This window comes from Octodon degus, unplaced genomic scaffold (genome assembly GCF_000260255.1).
Source record: "Octodon degus isolate 3935 unplaced genomic scaffold, OctDeg1.0 scaffold00074, whole genome shotgun sequence".
Lineage (NCBI taxonomy): Eukaryota > Metazoa > Chordata > Mammalia > Rodentia > Octodontidae > Octodon > Octodon degus.
In genome coordinates this window covers 5,291,378-5,309,605 of record NW_004524650.1, presented here as the reverse complement: position 1 = coordinate 5,309,605, position 18,228 = coordinate 5,291,378, and the positions used below count along the sequence as shown (strand labels likewise).

General features: G+C 40.7%; 1 protein-coding gene across 1 annotated transcript in view; it reads left to right on the top strand.

Moving 5' to 3' along the window:
* Rwdd3 (RWD domain containing 3) overlaps positions 1 to 9,931 on the top strand; it is a 14,985-nt gene extending 5,054 nt beyond the window's left edge. Inside the window, exons 2-4 of the mRNA XM_004635697.2 lie at positions 6,442 to 6,929; positions 8,728 to 8,843; positions 8,942 to 9,931. Of these exons, the coding sequence (XP_004635754.1) occupies positions 6,442 to 6,929; positions 8,728 to 8,843; positions 8,942 to 9,056 (719 nt within the window). The 3' untranslated portion in view covers positions 9,057 to 9,931. The remainder of the gene's footprint in view (positions 1 to 6,441; positions 6,930 to 8,727; positions 8,844 to 8,941) is intronic.
* Positions 9,932 to 18,228: the final 8,297 nt, after the last annotated feature.

The following is an 18,228-nucleotide window of genomic DNA, read 5'->3' as shown; positions in this document are numbered from 1 at the left end:
CTGTCTCATTGCTATCTGTTTGTCAATAAAACTTTGAAAAAAAAATTGCCTTCTTTCATGTGTTTGTAAGGAAGGATAAGGTTTGAGATCCATTTCTTTCTCTTTTTTTAAGTTATGAAATGGAGTTTTTAAATTATAAGACAGATTGACTTGTAAAAAACAAGTAGCAACTAAATATATTTGGGTGAGACATGGAGGGCAGACTGTACTCTTGGTAGTCTTCAAGTGGGGGAAATACATAGCCTTAACTTAAGAAAAGAGAAGAGTTTAGTTTGCTAAGACAGGCATAAGTTCTGTTAGGCACAGATGTTTACTGAAAATGATGGATTGGTGATTGGTGTTAACTGAGCTTTGGGGGGCAAGGGCAGAATAGAGATTAGCATTAGCTGTACTGCACAATTATTCATCTGTTATCCACTCTGTTTCTAAGCTGTTAATAACCTCAAAGCAGTTAAGAACAACTGTGTGTTCCTTTTTGTTAGAGGAAAAAAAGAAAACAACAATTACACTTACGGTGCATAAGTGCATATGACACAAGACATGTTCTGGGGCAAAAAACAACCAGCTTAGTTGCTTATGTAAATTAAGGCAGATGTGAAATGAAAGGGTAAGATACATAATTCGAGACTTGTAGGGAGAAAATTAGTTTTTAAAAGATCGTGTGACTTCATCACCACATTAAATCTCAGCCCACTGGGATATTATTGGGTCCTTCTATTTCTTATAGAGAGCATCATTTCATATAGTTTTAGTGTATATGTTGGGGCAGGGACTTGACAGTAAGACCAGTTGGGGAGACTTAATCCTTTCCAATTCTTCAAAGAACCAAAGTAGCTTTTCTTCTGAATGTGTGTTATGAATAGTAGTCACACTCTAAGGTGGAAGTCGGGCCCTGTTGCCATTCTCTGTTTACTAGGACCCGAAGCACAGAGGAGAAATGTGAATGCAGGCGGGCGAGGATTTCACGCCTGGGCCTTGCCTAGAGCTCAGAGCGCCTCCTTAGCTCCGGGCATCTTGTGCCTGTGCATGCATCCCTCCTCCTGAGGTACAAATCTCCCTCTGCCACTCTGTTAAAAGGACACTTGTGCTTACCTTTAGGGCCACCTGGACAACTCAGAGTGGTTTTATTATCTCAAAATCCTTAATATAAGCATGTTTGCAAAGGCCGTTTGCCACATAGGAGGACATAGTCACAATGTCTGGGGAAAAATGATACACCCGTCTTAGGGTCTGTTAATCAGCTTACCACCAGTACCAAGGACTTGTGAACTTGTGAGTGTAGTTACAAGCTACTAGCATAATTCTAAGAACTATCCAACTGTAAGATTTAAGCTTTTTGTATACCCTATTTGTTTTATTTTACATCTAGATGTACCCCCAAAGCATCATGTGCGCATGGTGGCCTTTTGGGAGGTGATTGGATTGTGGAAGTAGGATCCTCATGAGTGCACTGATGAGCTTATGCCTGGCTATAGTGTTGGGAGGCGAAGCCTGGTTGGAGGAGGTGGGTCCCTGGGCGTGGCCAGGAAGGGTCTCCTTCCTTCCTCTCTTGTCCCTCTCTGCTTCCTGTTGCCATGTCATGAGCTGTTTCTCCTCTGCTGTACGGCTCTGCTGTGCTGCCCTGCCTTGGACCCAGCTTACTGTGGACTGAAACCTATACAGACTGAGCCAAAGTAAGCTGTTCTTTAACTTGTGTGTGCCAGGTATTTTGTCCCAGCAGTGAGAAAGTCACTAAGACCTCCTCCCTGTTTCCTGTTTGGTTGTTTAAAAACAAAGTTGAGATATTTCAGTGGTGGAGAACATGTTGATTTGGTTTAACCACAACAAATTCGGGGTCTGAAAATAATGGTAACAAATTCAAAATACCATGGGAATTGTAAGACAGGTGCAAGAGAGCTGCTGTAGATGTTGGCAAAATGCTGGCAGATGGAAAGTCAAGGGCCTTTTTGAACAATGGGAAGGCAAGAGGAAGGCCTAGAGATGGGAAACTAGAGATTGGGCCTGTAACCCCGGCACATAAGGAGGCTGAGGCAGAAAGATTACACATTTGAGCCTAGCCTCAAAAAAACAGGAGGGGAATGAGAGAGAGAGAGAAGGAAAGGGAGAGAGAGGGAAAGGGAGAGAGAGGGACGAAGGGAAATGGGAAGGGAAGGGAGGAGAACAAAAAGAGAAGGAAAAGAAAGGGAGCAGAGAAGGGGGAGGACAGCTAGTGATACAGATTAGTACAAAGGCTCTAGGTTCAGTCTAGAGTACTTGTGTGGGGAGGATAGTTGAAGCTGGAACTGAAGAGAGAGGAAGTTGGTGAGAGAGGTTGGGGTGGTAGGCTGGCCCCCTGCACAGTGGAATTTGAAAGCAGCAGGCAGTACAAAGAACACCATTACACAAATGAAAAACCTGAATTAGGGGGTGATAATGTGAATGGAAAGGAGAGAAATTCCATAGAACCTGTGGTAGGGGTTTGTTAATCAAATGTTAAATATGAAACAGGAGGGCAAAAGAAAAAGCTAAAGTTGACTTTAAGACTTCAAGTCTGGATACCTGGAACAAGACAGTGATTGGAAGAGTTATGTCCTTGCAGCATACCTGTGTACTTTGTGATTAGGAAAAGAACACAAGGCAGTGAAGGGATGGGCAAGATACAGGAAGAGAACTAGAGCTATGTGGGGTCTTGGATGTAAGGATGAAAAAGAGAGATTTTTAAGAAATTGGTGTAATGTTCAGATGCTATAGAAACTTAGGTAAAAGGCCATTGATTATGGCTGTGTTGAGGTCACCAAAGTACTTCAGATTTGATTTGCTTAGAAGGACTTAGACAAACTATAATATTCTGGGTTGCAGTTTGGTCTGGCAAAATGATATGGGCTAAAATCAGGAAAGACCGAGAGCTCATCATGGTTTGGAGTCCCTGAGAAACCAGGAGCAAGATTCCAAGCACCCTCTTCCCAGGTAGTTGTGCAGACACGAAGAATTCGCAGAGAAGTGAGGGGTGGCCTACGTGAGAAATGTTGCCAGCAGGAGCACTAACTTGAACCTTGATGCCCATGTTTTCTATAGGAGCTCAGACGTGCAGGCATGCAACACCTCTGGGACTGACTCCAGCTACTCAGCTCTCAGCCTCTAACATTAAACGATTCGCCATCAATTGCATTGTTAGCGTAGATTGTTTCATCAAACTGAGATCATGTAGCCCAAAGCTGTGGACATGCAAAATCTGCTCTTAGCTGACAGAAATTAGAACGGCTCAGTGTTCATCTCTGGAGCCAGCCATGGGTTAGTCTGAAAGGAAGGCTTCCTTGAAGATGTGCAGAATATGAGCACCACAGGCCCACTGAGGCTTCTCTTTCCTGCACAGTAGCAATTAGGAGGTCTTTGGGAACATTTGAGAATGACTCTTCAGAGAGAACTGATATTAGAAGTCACAGTAAAGGGGGCTGGTGAGATAGCTCAGTAGACTAAAGCACCTGCTTAGGCAAGCTTAGGCAAGTGCAGCGACTTGGTTTGGTCCCCGGCACCTCCTCCTGTGCCAGTCCTGCACCCAGGGCAGGCTGAGCTGGCCACAGAATACAGGTGTAGTGGCCCAAGCCTGCCTGTAATCCCAGTGCTGGGGAGGATGCAAACAGGAGGATCACTATGAGTCTGAGCTGCATAGTGAGATCTTGCAACAACCAAATATATTAAAAAAAAAAAAGCCACAGTATAAAAAGCTGTGGAGAGATTGGCTTATGGGAAATTGTTGAGAATTATATTTTACAAAGACTGAGGGTAAAGGGATTGAAATATAGGGCCATGACTTAATGGAATTAGTAGCTTTGGATTTTTTTTCCTTAAAGCAAGGAAGAGATCAGTGTTTTGTAAGGCAGGAGGAAACATTAGAGACAGGTTTGGAAAATATAAGCATAAGAGGTGACAGTTGGAACAATGTCTTAGAGATAGTACAGTTTTCTGTGGAAGGGAGAGAAATGCTTTCTCTGAGGAAGAATGAAAAAGAGGGAGCAATGTGTTAAGTTTCCTTGCTTGTTTTTGGTCTTTTTTGATTTTACTGTGTTTTTGGTTGAGTTGTTTTTTAGGGGAGGTTTATTTTTTGTTTTTGGTGCCAAGGACTGAACCCAGGGCTTCCAGCTTGCTAGGCAAGCATTCTACTGCTGAACCAAATCCCCAACCCTGGAATATGGTGAAAGAATGTGTATGTTGTCAAGTGGTTAGACAGTTCCTAAGCAGCAGTCCTGGGCCACCACACAGTTCCACAGATTAAGCCTGAAGGAGACAAGAACCACATGGAGTCATACAGCTTTCCTCACTGCACAGCAGGTAGCATGGACTCACCACCCATTGGTTCTCCTGGTGCTCCATTCCATGGGTGTTGTGGGGGTAGTTTCAAGTGGATGTGTGCATACAATAGAGGTTTGTCACAGCTGGGGAGCATTGAACCTAGGAGCCCTCTAGTCTTGAGATCTGTTCAGCCTGATTTAAACATTTCATGCATATTTTATACATTTATCAAAATATCATATGGTGTCCCATATATATCAATTAAAAATAAACTTGAACAGAAAAAAAAATGTCTTCCAATCTTATAAGGGAGTTACTAGCAGTTCTAGCCAACGTTTGTCCTGAAGACATATGTTCTTTATTGTGGAGGTCTGGAAACAAATCTGCCTTCTGAGCAGAGAGAGAAGCCAAGGTTGCCTATTATGCAAAGGTTCTACACTGGAGCTCCCAAGGCCTTCCTCAGAGGACCTTCAGAAATGCCAGACTGTGGAGAATTATCTCCCAAAGCACACACATATCATTTCTGTGACTTACCTGTACATGCATATATATTGCTAAATAAAGACACTTTTAAGGATAGAAGATGTGTCCTGTTTGGAACACTGGATTGAGTTAATATGATAAGTTTCACATCCTAACCATTGATTTTCATAAGAGACCAATACCTGGGCCTTGGCACGCACTCAGTGGATACTTGTTGAATAGTATGTGATTGAAAAGAATGGTTGTTGAACAATGAATGAATGAAGATGCTTAAAAGTTGTACTTTTTCCTCTTGAGAACATGTGGACCCCCTCAGTGAAAGCTGGTGGGCTTATTCAGTCTAATGTTCACATGTTATTTGCAGGTCCACAATAATGCCCATTTCACAACAAAATATGTTCGTCTAACTGACATACAAGGAGTCTACTTTAAAAATAGAACACATTTTTTTAAGATAATGGCAGAGGTTTTAAGAAATGTGATAGATTTCAGAGGAATGTACCATGTTAGATTTGGAAAATTTTTACGTAATACACATTTTACTTATGTAATGCGAACTCCAGTTATAAATAATGGTCTTTAGAATGGTTGCTGCTTGTGTTTCTGAGTAATGTCCTAAAATAGTGCCTCCTTGCAGGTGGTACTGACATCTTTTAAAGAAAAATTCTGTGTAGCTGATGTGCTTGGTCTTGTATGAATCAGAATCTATAACAATGGCTTCTGCATACATGGAGTCGGATGAGTAGGAAGCAATTTTAATATTCTGTTGGGTTCTTTATGGTGGGGATATACAGGTTTCAGTTGTTGAGGCTGTTAAGCAGCAATCTAGGTATGAAAATGAGAAGGATTTGACTGCTTCCCTTGTAAAGAGAATGAAACAAGGGTGTACGGGAAAGAAGTAGGTAGAGAGGCAAGTTCACCTCAAAGAGATTCATTTGCACCCAGTTCTGTTCTCTGCTCTTCTGATCTGTGCACTTCTGCCTGCTGCAGAATGAATCGGCCTGACGTTTTATCAACTCCTTGAAAAGTGGGGTGAAGTGGTGTGGAACACATCAGAGGGGTGAAGCTGAGCAAATCTGAAAGAGAGCAGAATATTTCGTCTCGTATCCTGTGCACGCCCCTTCTCCTGGGCCAGAAGAGGCTGAACTGATATCCACTCAATTTCAGTTTGCCTTACAGCTTCACATTACACTGATAGTGATACATTTAAAGGGAGCAAAGGCAGTTACGGTGTCACACAGTCACCAGCGTATCTACCATAGTGCAGCCTCCGATTCTAGTGTGCCCACACAGTGACCTTGAGGCTTTAATATACACCTTTGTAGTTACTGATGTTTATATATGCCTGTGGTAGTTTTTCTTTGAAAGTTCATAGGCGTTTTTATGAGTGAGTTCTAGTTTATCAACTAAGTGTGGCTAGAAAAAAGATATATAATGAAAATAAGTTTTGGTGACTTAATAAAAATGGGAGGAGATAGTATAAATGCCAGGTAAGTGCCTAATGCTGATTATTTCTTCCTACCATACACATGCATTAAGTAGCTTTCTTAGTACTGTGTGGCTCTTCGTATAGTAAGACAGTTTTCCCATGAGAAATAAACTGACATTTGAAAGAAAATTTCTAACTTATTAGTATTCTAGTCAAATTGAATTATGTGCAACTAATGATTATATTTGGATGCCTTCCAGAGAAAGATGGGACCGTGTTCAGAATTCACACAAAAGCTGAAGGCCTTTCGGATGAGGATATACCCTTAGAGTTGGTGTTCCATTTACCGGTCAATTACCCTTCATGTCTGCCCGGTATCTCAGTTAACTCGGAACATTTGACCAGAGGCCAGTGTGTGGCTGTGAAAGAGAAGCTGCTTCAACAGGCGGAGCGTCTGTTGCCGGAGCCCATGGTTCACGAGCTTGTGCTTTGGATCCAGCAGAATCTCAGGCTTGTTCTCAGCCGGCTGGAAGCTGGACGTGGCAGTGAGCAGTGCACTTTCCCAATAAGCCCAACTGTGGATGATGGATTGTGGGTAACTCTTTTGCATTTAGATCACATGAGAGCAAGGACAAAATACATCAAAACTGTGGAGAAGTGGGCTTCAGATTTAAGGCTGACGGGAAGACTGATGTTCCTGGGCAAAATAATACTGATTTTACTGCAAGGAGACAGAAACAGCATCAAGGTGCCATGTTAAATGTTCAATGTGAATCGCTAATTTTATGCTTAAAAAGTGTGCGTCTTTAAGTGTGTTTATGACAATGGGATTGATTAATCATTAAGATGCTTCTGCCTTCCCGATTACCACATTAATGGATTTTCATTTTCTTTTTCAAGAATGCCTAATTCCTAATTGCAACTATAAACTTGCAAAGCTCAGGGATACATATATTTTAAAAATCATGCCACTTAATGAAAGTGACAGGCTATTAAAAAGAAAAAAAACTGTTTTTTTTTTTTTAAATGTTTGTTTTGTAATTATCCATGAAGCTCAACTTTGTAAATGTGCACTGTTTGTGCATAGTACTATTTCTTTCCATAGTTAGGCAGAGCACAGTGTGTATTTGTAGGTAGTATCCAAAATTTGTAACTTGCTGATAATTACAAATACGTTCTGACACTCTTAATTTTGTACCTATAATAGCTGGAAAGAGAGGCTTGTCCCTTACAACTGAGATTTAGTGTCAGCAGGAGGAGAGTCATTAGAGCCGCCGGCCTGTCACCTCCTTCCTAACTTCTGTTTTCCACCTGACTTGTCTCAGCAGCTGCTTTCAAAACCATCATCCGCTTTAGATTTTTCACATTCTTATTCTAAACCCTTCTAACCTGTTTTATGAGGCAGCAGGCAAGAAACACTGCTTATTATGTTTTAAGTCTTCAAAGAGTTACAAATCACTTAAGTTTTGTAATTGCCGATAGGTTGGGTCAGGAGTCATTCCAGTAGAATTTACTTAAAACAGATTTAGTGTGAACAATCTATAATTTTAAAGACTTGTAGAATTACAATCTGGCTTTTTCAAGGTGAGTTCTTATTATAAAACTACTTTGGCTTTTGGTTAAGCAGATTCATGCTGGGCTAAGTAGATAGATGAAATAATAATTCAAATTAAATATATATTCTGGATGGGAACCTGACCAAGGAGCTACATATCTTAAGGCAGTTTGTAGTATATCTATAAACTTTGATTTGAGTAAAATACTGGCTGACAAAAATGAGACAAATTAATTTTCTTGCCTATATTTACCTTAAAGGCTCAGATTTCTCTTTAAGCCAGCTCAGGCATAGTAGGATAAATGCAGCTGTTTTGTAAATATTGTTACTCAGATTGAACCATCAATTTCTTAACAAGCACTTTCACATATTACTAGAACTCTGCTAATGTAGAGAAATGGTACATTTCTAAGAACTTTTAATGCTGTCTTTAAAATGTCACTTTATATGAATTCCTCCGTTAAATTTTTGTAAGACTGTTTACTAGGATGGGGGATGTGCAGGCGAGGTTCTAATGGTGAGTGCCGTGTGCCCGCTAACTCCTTTTGGTGCTCAGTTAGCAGCAGCACCTTATGCTTGTTACTGGGCGACAGCGCTGCGTGTCAGGCATTCCTGTAAGTGCACGTATGTGTCATTTCAGTCAGTCATCACAGCTTCTCCTGCAGCAGGGTCCTGTACGAGTACTGTTTTACAGAGGAGGTTAACTCAGGTGCAAAGGATTTAGGTAACCAGCCCAGAATCAGAGTTGGTAGATAGGCCAGTTCAGATTTAAGCTTGATAGTTTGATTATATCGCTCTTTATTCCCGTATTTACCAGGACATTATTCTGCCATGCATGTAAAACCACTGTGTAGCTCTCTTAGTGACTGGTTCCGAAAGAGAGTACTCTTGTAGCGTGAAGAGAAGCCTGTAGGTTTGTGGCTTTTTAAAAATTAAGTCTTAGCAATTCTGAGTAAGATATATGTACTTAATGTTCTGATTTATGATTTAGGAATACCTGGTTCTTCAGAAAACCTCCAAAGTAGATGTGGACTCAAATGGAAAGAAATGCAAAGAGAAAATGATGAGTGTACTGTTTGAGACAAAAGTACAGATGGAACACAAAAGGTATAATTTAGTATTATTGCAGATGGAAAAGCAACTGAATCGATAATTATACTCTGACAAATCTAGGCATATTCATGAGTTTCTCTTGTATAATGCAGGTTTCTGGCATTTGAAGTCAAAGAATATTCAACATTGGATGAGTTACAAAAGGAATTTGCAACTGCAGGACTTAAGGAGCTTTTCTCTGAATTTGTACTTGGGCTGGTAAAATGAAATTAATGACAAGAATCTTTTGGTAAATCAGCACTGTGTTTTGTTGTTGTTTTTGCATTGGATTTGGGAAATGGCTAATCGAAATAGTCATAAGGGAACAATTTTAAAGTTTCCCTGTAGCAAAATCACTGCAATTTCAGAAACAAAAGCCAATTCTGTTTTATGGAATATTAAACATGAAAAGCATCCATATTTTCTAATGTTTGCTAGGAAAGACTAAGTTCAATAGATGGAACGTTATTTGGAACACAGATTAAAAAAAGATGTTGCTAAATGAGCCCTTGTTTTTGTATAGACAGTTTGTTTAAAATGATGCAATTTTCTGGCTAAATTTTTAGTAATTAAATGATTAAAAATAAGTTTGTTTTCATATTTACTCTTTTCTGTGTTTACATTTTTAGCATTTAATCATGATTTTTCTCCATTTAGCTTATTATGCCTAATGCTTGAAGTTGATTGTTAGGAAAAATGTAACACTGATTTCTTTGTGGAATTATATAAATCTCTGTTAAAACCAAACCAAAGATGTTTTATAGAACCTGATTTATAATTGTTTTGTTTGTAGTTCCATGTATTTGGTAGCTAAAGGATGAGGAAATCTATTTAAATTAAAATTCTTATTTGAAAAACGCAACTTCTAGTTTTACAAGGGGAGAAAAGTTCATCAAAAATGAACTTGGCTTCCTGGAAAGAAATTGTATTATGACACTGTTTTTCATTATGAGATCTTTTAGCTCATGATAAAATATATTATGACTTGAGAAGAAAGGAATTAACAAATAAAAGCTTATGTTAAAATGTGTAACAAGAACCATGAGGCTGTCAGGCATGGTGGTGCACGCCTACAATCCCAGCATGCAGGAGGCCGAGGCAGGAGAATCACTGTGAGTGCCACAAACTGAGTTACATGGTGAGAGCCTGTCTCAATGAAACAAGCAAAGCCCCAAAACATAAGGCCTTTCCTGACTGAGAAAGGGTATTTTTGTATATGAAGCCACTTGAGCTTCTGAAATCTGAGGTTGAGTCATGGAAGAAAGCCCAAGTGCATCCGTCTCACTGCAACCTGTGAAGCGCACTGATGTCGTCATAGAGCTGTGACTCACTGATGTCGTCATAGAGCTGTGACTGGTGGGGGAGAGTGAGGAAAGCATCCTGGCGCGCTGAGCAGTGCTTCTTGGCAGTGCTGTTCTGCGACCGCCATGGTTCGGTCTGATCATTTCATTTTCAGTCACCGTAGTTATTATGATTACTGTTTATTGTTTTATGGAGTTTTGTTAATGAGGGGAGATTCCTAACTTATTCTGTCTTTTTCCAGGTTGTTAGTGATATTTTTCCTGGAGAATGAGCAAATGTAGTTAGATTGATATAAGATAGCACATACATGGCAAGGTAAGGGTACCCTGATAAATGCATGCGTGGAAATATGCTTGTGAGTTGCGGGCTGGTTATTATTACCCTTTGATTTACTAAAATCTTAGGAAAAATTAAAATAAAGAGAAATAATAGGAGGAGAATATTGACTGTACTTCACAGGAAATCTTTTTATTTATTTATTTATTTATTTATTTATTTATTTATTTATTTATTGTGTGTGTGGCCAGCTCAGCCCATCAGGGGGCGCGGCTGGCTGGCATGTGGTGCTGGGGGATCGAACCGCGGTCCCTGTGCTTTGCCAAGCTTGTTCCAAGTAGGTGCTTTAGACCACTGAGCCATCTCGCCAGCCCTTCACAGGAAATCTTAATAACATTAAACATCATCACTATCAATCTGGTAACAGTAGTAATAGCAGATGAGATTTGAATTTTATTACAGTGGAATGCCTGGCCCTTTGTATTGCCCCAACTCTTTTCTGTCAGTGTCTGTTCCTGCTTCCATGCGTTACAGTCCTCAGACTTTTCAGGTTTCACTCTACCTTGGAAAAAGACTTTGGCCCAAGTCAAGATATTAATAATGAGTTTTTATTATATCTTATTATCTAATTATATTTTTATCTGCTAAAATTCAGTAATGAGGTTAAGAAAAAGTATTGGCCATACCATATGACTTTCTTTGAAGTTTGTATCTCAGTCTTTCACAAATCTGAGCGGAAAACCAAACCTTAACAGGGTTTACAACTTAAATAAATTTATTTTGAGCTTTAGGCAGAATGAAAATGTAAGATTATATACCAAAAAGCTCTGAGAGTCTCTTGTTATTTCTTTATCATTAGTAAAAGAGAACAAGAATCTTAATTGCTTCCACTGGAATTTTTGCCTCAAACTGCTGCTGTCCTCTGCATATGGTGATTATGAAAAGGTAACTAGGATTTTGGCTGCCATCAGAGCAGACTGGTTTCTCATTGAAGAAAATGGAGAACAAAATACAAAAGTCATCTCGGGGTCGGGGAGATAGCTCAGTGGAATAAACGCCTTGCTGGCAAGTGCAAGGGCCTGAGTTCAATCCCCAGTTCCACAAAGAAAGAAAAGAAAAAAGAAACAAAAGTCATCTTGGAAAAGGATCAAAGTCAGAAGCTCAAGTACGAGTTACTGGGCTTCATCTGGAAGGGGAGGGGACTGTCCAGAGGAGTAAACTTAGCATTTTGGGGTCTCTTTCCCTAGGACATGTGAGCCACCTGGAAGACTTAGCTCAAGCTGTTCTTTTTGTCATCTTGAACTCCTAGGGAGCAGAAATTTGGGGCATGGAGGAAGTGCAGGTGGGAGACTGGGGCTGAAACAGCAGAAGGACTACATCATAGGAGTAAAGGTAACCTGTAGCTAAACCAGTCGGCCTGACTATAGCAAAGCTTTGCAAATTTGGAGTAGGTACAGAAAAATTTTAAATCTTAACCCAAGATCACAGAGATCCATGATTCTAAAGCACTCAAATCCTTCAAATCTTTGGAGGAAGATCCTGTCATCATAGGCCTCACATTATCTGCAAATTATTTTAAAATTCAGTGTCTAACAGCCAGAAGCAACTGGATACCTGAGAAACAAGGTGTGTTCAGTATGTTCAAGGAGATAAAGCCCAAGCTCGCAACTGGAGTTGGAAACTGTGGCCTGGCATATTTGCACAAAACTGAGCAATGAAAACATAGAAATCCTAAAACTAAAAAATGCAAGAGTTCAAGAGATAGATAATTAGGTAAAGTTCTAGTCAGGAAATCAGAAACCAATCCAGATACTTCAAAATAGATTAAAATAAGCATTGGTTATGTACAAGGAAGGCTGGAAGAACACAGCGGGGCTCAAGCAGAGGAGAAAGGAGCGATGGTAGCCTTCCCCTTCCATTACTGGAGAGGTTGCAGCTGATTCTTCGTCTGGTGCTGTGCTGTGTGGACCAAAGCTAAACTTTCAGATAGGTTCCGGCTCTGGTCTGTGGAAGTTTGGAAGGACTTCACTCCAGTTGTCACTGTGGTAGCTGCTGAGCGCTACCCCATTGCTGGAATCCGGGCTTGCTTTTAATTGCCCAAAGTGTCTGTGTTATGGTTTGTGTCTAGGTGTCCCCCCAAAGCCTCATGCAGTCTTGGGGTGGCTTCTAGAGTTTGTGATTGATAACTGTGGGTGTGGCTGCTGCACCTGCCCTGGGGCAGGTAATTTGCATGTAAGGTGGGAAGAGAAGCTAGCTGCTTGAGCTGCTGCTACCCCTCCCTTGTGCTCTTGCTCTTTGCTGCCGCCATGAAAGGCTGCCCTCTGCCATGTGCTGCTCTGCCTTGGAGCCAGCTGAGTATGGGCTGAAACCTCCACTAACTGTGAGCTAAATAAACCTTTCCTTCCTTCATTTTGAGTGTTGGGTATTTGTCTCAGCAATGAGAGAAGAGTAACTAAGACAGTCTGCTTGACAAATTTCTTTCCTGGGAATGACTTTTGCCTGGGAAATGTAGTTTTCAGAAACCCAACTTCCAGAAAACAGCAGGCCATGGGAGGGTGTGTGTGTGTGTGTGTGTGTGTGTGTGTGTGTGTCTGTGTGAACAGGCAGAGGGTGAGTGGCCAGAAGTACCCTTCCTTTGGGCTGTTAAGCACCTACTCCTACCCTTCTGCACATCTTTAAGTGTAAAGTAACAGCATTATGCAAATTTAACTATGTTTCCTACAAAGTTTTACATTCTCCCCTAAAAGGGGAAAAACAGAGTTTTACCAGTTACCATTACCCTTATTAATGTTAATTATTTTAGGTTCTTCCCAATGCCTCCTAGATGTTGTATAACCTGAAGATTAAACTATAAAATTCACTACTACTAGCTCCACTTGAATAATATAATAAGAGGATGAAAAATTAGTTACTCTGTACAGAGGTATACAGAACAAGCAATAAAGTGGTTTTACATAATTATTTGATAATTGTTTTTATAACTAGGTCTTGAAGCTGTAGTTCATATTTATAATTTCTTCCTTTATTTGATTTTTCTTTGTTTCTGGCCACCACATCAGCTCTCAGGGTTTTTTACATTCTAAGATATTCTGCATTGTGAAATAGTTGGAGTACTTAGCAATTGTGTTGCTTACCTTTTACTATTAAGTGAGTTTTAAGAGGCAACGCAGAGGTTCCTGATGTAGTCCTTGTTGACCCAGTTATGGAGCAGCAACCCACTATCCCTGTAACTGTCTAAAGTAGACCCCGGAATCTTGCAGGTGTTACATTCCTAGAGCACCTGTGAATTGTGAGAAACTATGAATTTCAGATATAGTCAGAAAAGTGTCTAAAAATGCTTATTTTTATAGTTTCAATACTAAATTTCCTATGTCTCTGCAGTTATATAATTAATAAAATACTGTACACAGTATTCTAGTCATTTAATAAAAATACAACCTTCTAGAGGTTAAACTTCTGGTGTTTAGGTCCTTTACTAGAAGCCTTAGAAAGTGCAGTGCATTTGACAATATTTTAGGGATGTTAGAGCTATAAGAACACTCAAAATAGCCAGCTGCAATACAGCCATCTGCTACAGTGCAAATGGCGATGTCTCCACCATGGGTACAGGGCAGCAGGCAGTCAGCAGCGAGATCTGAATAACACTCTTGGATTGGCCACTTGCAAAGCTCCCATCAAAAAGAAAAACAATTGTGGAGCATATTTACAGTTTCCACAAAATTGCAGGGGTTTTGGCAAAGAATTTCTACATTGTGAAGAAGAATCTGTCAGTGGCTGAGGCCATAAACTCTGAACCATGACTTCCCAGGTGCTATACTGTAGACCAATCACCCCACTCAGTACAGGAATCTGTCTGTGGTTAGCGTCAGAGGAATCCAAGGTATGCAGGCATCCAGCTCATCATTTATACATTTGAACCATTTCTGTGCCTTAGTAGAAGCATTTTGTCCTTGTGAATCAAAAGCTCTAAGTCAGCATAGCCCAAGATTTTTGGGATGAGATTAAAACTTGTGTGATAGAGCCATTGTATAATACTGCGAGGAGTGAGTCGTATTTTATCCCTTACTTCTAGACCCATGTGTTCTGACAGTGGGAGACATATCATATGCTGACCACTGGCTCAAAGCGTCTGCTACATCTCATATGATGGCACCTCAGTCTCTTCTCCCACTTACTAAGTTTTGGCAGGCCATTCTATTATTTTTTCAAACCAGACACTTGCGGATGATTTGGGACACTTCTTGGGAAGACCTATGCATTTTCTATTTGTGGTCCCATTGCTACATTTCTTAGTTGAAATGAGTTTCTTACTTAGAAGTGTTCTATTGTGAAGGGACACCATGTTGACAAGATCATGGCTGATAGTGTCATGGCAAGAACTTCAGGTTCATGTCCTCAGACGAAGAGTCTTCTTAATAGGGCCAACGTGCTGGTGCTTCCGTTACAGAAATGAGCCATACAACTAACTAGCCACAAGGTAGCTGGTGTGCCCAGCAAATGCCACATTGGTGGCTCAGTCTTTGTCTTTGGCAGATGAGGCACTCAACAGTGGCAGCTGAAAGTTCAGATTAGTGACTGCATCTTCACGTTGTGGGGTCTGTGTCACCTCCATCAGGCTGCCATATTTACTTTGTGCTGAGGAGCACGGGGCTGGGAGGGAAGGAGGCTGACGCCCACGGGGTGTGTCATCTGGTCCATCTCACTAATGAGGGTTTTCTTGGCAGCAGTTGTGCTTCGATAAATGTCACAGGAGACTAAAAGGTCCTTGCATTTTGTGTTCATTTAGAGAGAATTCATATGTCTGTGCCTTCAGTCTCCTAGCTGTCTTCTGATTATGTTCTTTTAGCATCTCTGACCATGTAGCTGGCAGCCACTGCTTGTAAAGTAAATTCCCTTGAGCTGCACATCTGGATATAGCTGTACCTAGGTAAAGCAGATAAACCGAAGCGCTGCTTAAAGAGGTTCTGCCCACTGAGCTTTCTCTTCACTCTGTTGTTCAGAGACTGTCCAGGTCTGAGTGGTCATTACTGGAACATATTCTGGAGACTCGCCCTTCAAGAATGCCTCAAGTGACCAAGTTCTGGGCACTCCCTGTGAAATCACTGTAGTGAGGGACATGGCTCAGCGGCACAGCGCCTGCCTGGGAAGTGCAAGGTCCTGAGTTCCATTGCTGGTAAAGAAAGAAAGAAAGAAAGAAAGAAAGAAAGAAAGAAAGAAAGAAAGAAAGAAAGAAAGAAAGAAAGAAAGAAAGGAGAAAGAACGAGAAAAAGAAGAAATCCAAAGTTGAAGTCACTGTTGTGGGCTGAGGAAAGGGAAACTGTGTGGGAGGAGTGGGTATGGCCAGCTCTGTGGTCCTACGGATGAAGTAATCCAATTCATGATACGTAGCTGAGGTCCCATACATCCACTCATAAGTTTTGAAGTCTTTTTTGCTTATTTTTTGTGTGTGCTAAGGGTTGAGCCTGGGTCCTTGTGAATGTCAGCTAAGTTCTCTACCACTGAGCTATGTTGTCAGCCAAGTTAGAAGAGCTTTTATTAAGAAGTCATATTATTATTTACAAAAGAAAGCGTGGCTTTTATTTAAAATCTGTCAGCTTTCCTGGGCTTGGGAAAAGCTGCAGGACAGCATCATCACAGGTCAGAGCTGCACGGACCACCTCTGGACCTTCCAAGTCAGGCCTGAGTAGCACACCTTAGTCCAGATCTGAAGCCTCTTCAGGCAACTCTAAGGCTTAAGCAGAAAAGGAGCAGAGCATCATATGCAGAGGTAGGCTATACTGCTTTCAAACTACAAAGATGCCCAGGAAGTATACTTGAATAATAGAAGCACAAGGGGAAGCAACTTACCTTTCACGCTGAGCTATACACCTCCGAACATTCATCCCTAAAAACCTTTTCGACCTGGTAACCATTTGGATTTGGTGGGGAGTGTTACAAGAGGTGATTGAAAAACTATGGTGAATGTTTTAAAATTATTACAGTACAAGACATATTGCCATTAGTCACCCTCAAAATACTCCTTGCTTTGAGTGCACTTACTCCATTTTTCTTGTCACTTTCTGAAGCAGTTCTAGAAGTCCCTTTCATGAGTCCTTATAAAATGTGATTTTAAAAATGCAGGAAGGAAACACTGCTGTTGAGTGCCACCCCTCGGAAAGCAGGCTTGTAAAATGTTAGTGTTACCTTATTCATTGAGTCTGGCACTATGTAATTTCTGGCTCTTCCCTAAAGTAAAAATGACCATGAAAGTGAATGTTTTCAGTCAGTTCTGTACACCAAGGCAGCCACAACAGTGCAACTACACTCAGGAAAGTGACCTTCTGAAACTGCTTCAGGAAGTACTAAGAACTATGGTGTGTGTGTGTCTGCAGTAAGGCCATATTGTGAGGGGGATTAGTGGCCATGTTTCTTTACTAAAATCCATTTTGCTTTTATTTACATGTTGCTGTTCAATCATACTTTGTATATAAGGCTGGCCAGATAGCTCAGCAGACTAAAGCACCTGCTTAGGCACCAGGTTCTGCCCCAAGGGCACGCTGAGATGGTGAATGAGACTGGGTGTGGTGGCGCACACCTGTAATCCCAGTGATTAGGGGGCTGAAAGCAGGAGAATTACTATGAGTCAGATCTGTGTAGTGAGACCCTGTAGACCCGGTACTAAATACTTTTTTTTTTTTTTTGGTGGCTCCAGATTGCCTCCAGCGCTGGTCTGGGTTGCCTTGAGTATGGGGGAATCGAACCAGCAATCTCAGAGACTGACTGCTTTGTTTAAGCAGGCACTTAAACAACTGAGCTAGTGGGCGGGCCCCCTAAATATATTAAAAAAAAAAAAATCATACCTTGTATCTTCTTCCTAGGCATTTATAGTGCTGCTTGCTTTCGTTTCACCAGGTTCAATTAGTATGTTTTGTGGAATGTTTAAAAATGAATAAAGTCCTTGGATACTGAATTAAGATAAAGAATGAAAAAGTTGACATAGTCCTAAAGAAAGATAAAATCCTGTCAAAGTGTTTGACTGTTCATGCTTTTAGTGGTCTTTACACATTTAATATAGAGTAAAAAGTGCCTGTTAGGTCGAGAGCTAGATACCAGGTACTCTGAGCTATGCTGATTTACTCTAGTATAAGACTGTATTAGAAAAAGCAACTATAATTGGAGTAGCTATCAATTTAAATTTGATAATCTGTTGTAATTCTCCAAGATCCATCTGTTTCTTCATAAGCCCATTGGATGAGTTCAACGGGGACATCACAGGACTCGTGCTTGGCAAGTGCAGTCTTTTCAGTACATGATCCTGGGATAACTGGGCATCCACCTGGGAACCCCTCAATTTGTCCCTATTTCACATCCTGCCCTAGATGAAGCGCAGGTGTTTAAGAGACCTAAGTGACAGAGGCAAAATGTGCTAGTAGAAAAGATAGAACAATATTGTAGTGACCTTTGTGCTCTAGTCTTGAGACAAAAGCAATATTTGTAGAAGAGGCTGATAATTTACACTATGACCAAATTAAGAACAAAAGGTTTTTGAAAGATATTAAAGATAATAAAACAGGATGATAGAGCACATTTAATTGATACTGGTCTGGGCTGGGGAGGTAGCTCAGCAACAGAAGCACCTGCTTGGCAAGTGCAAGGTCTTTTTTTTTTTTTTTTTCAAACTTGAAATATTTTAATATCTCCAGAAGTAGCATATAGGAAATAACAAAGAGCATAATTCAAAAGGCAAGAGAAGTTGCAGTCTGCTCCTGGATGAACAATAAAGAGCTCTCAATATGAGAGTTATACAGGACTATATAAAAATATATTAGATGAACCCTTACTT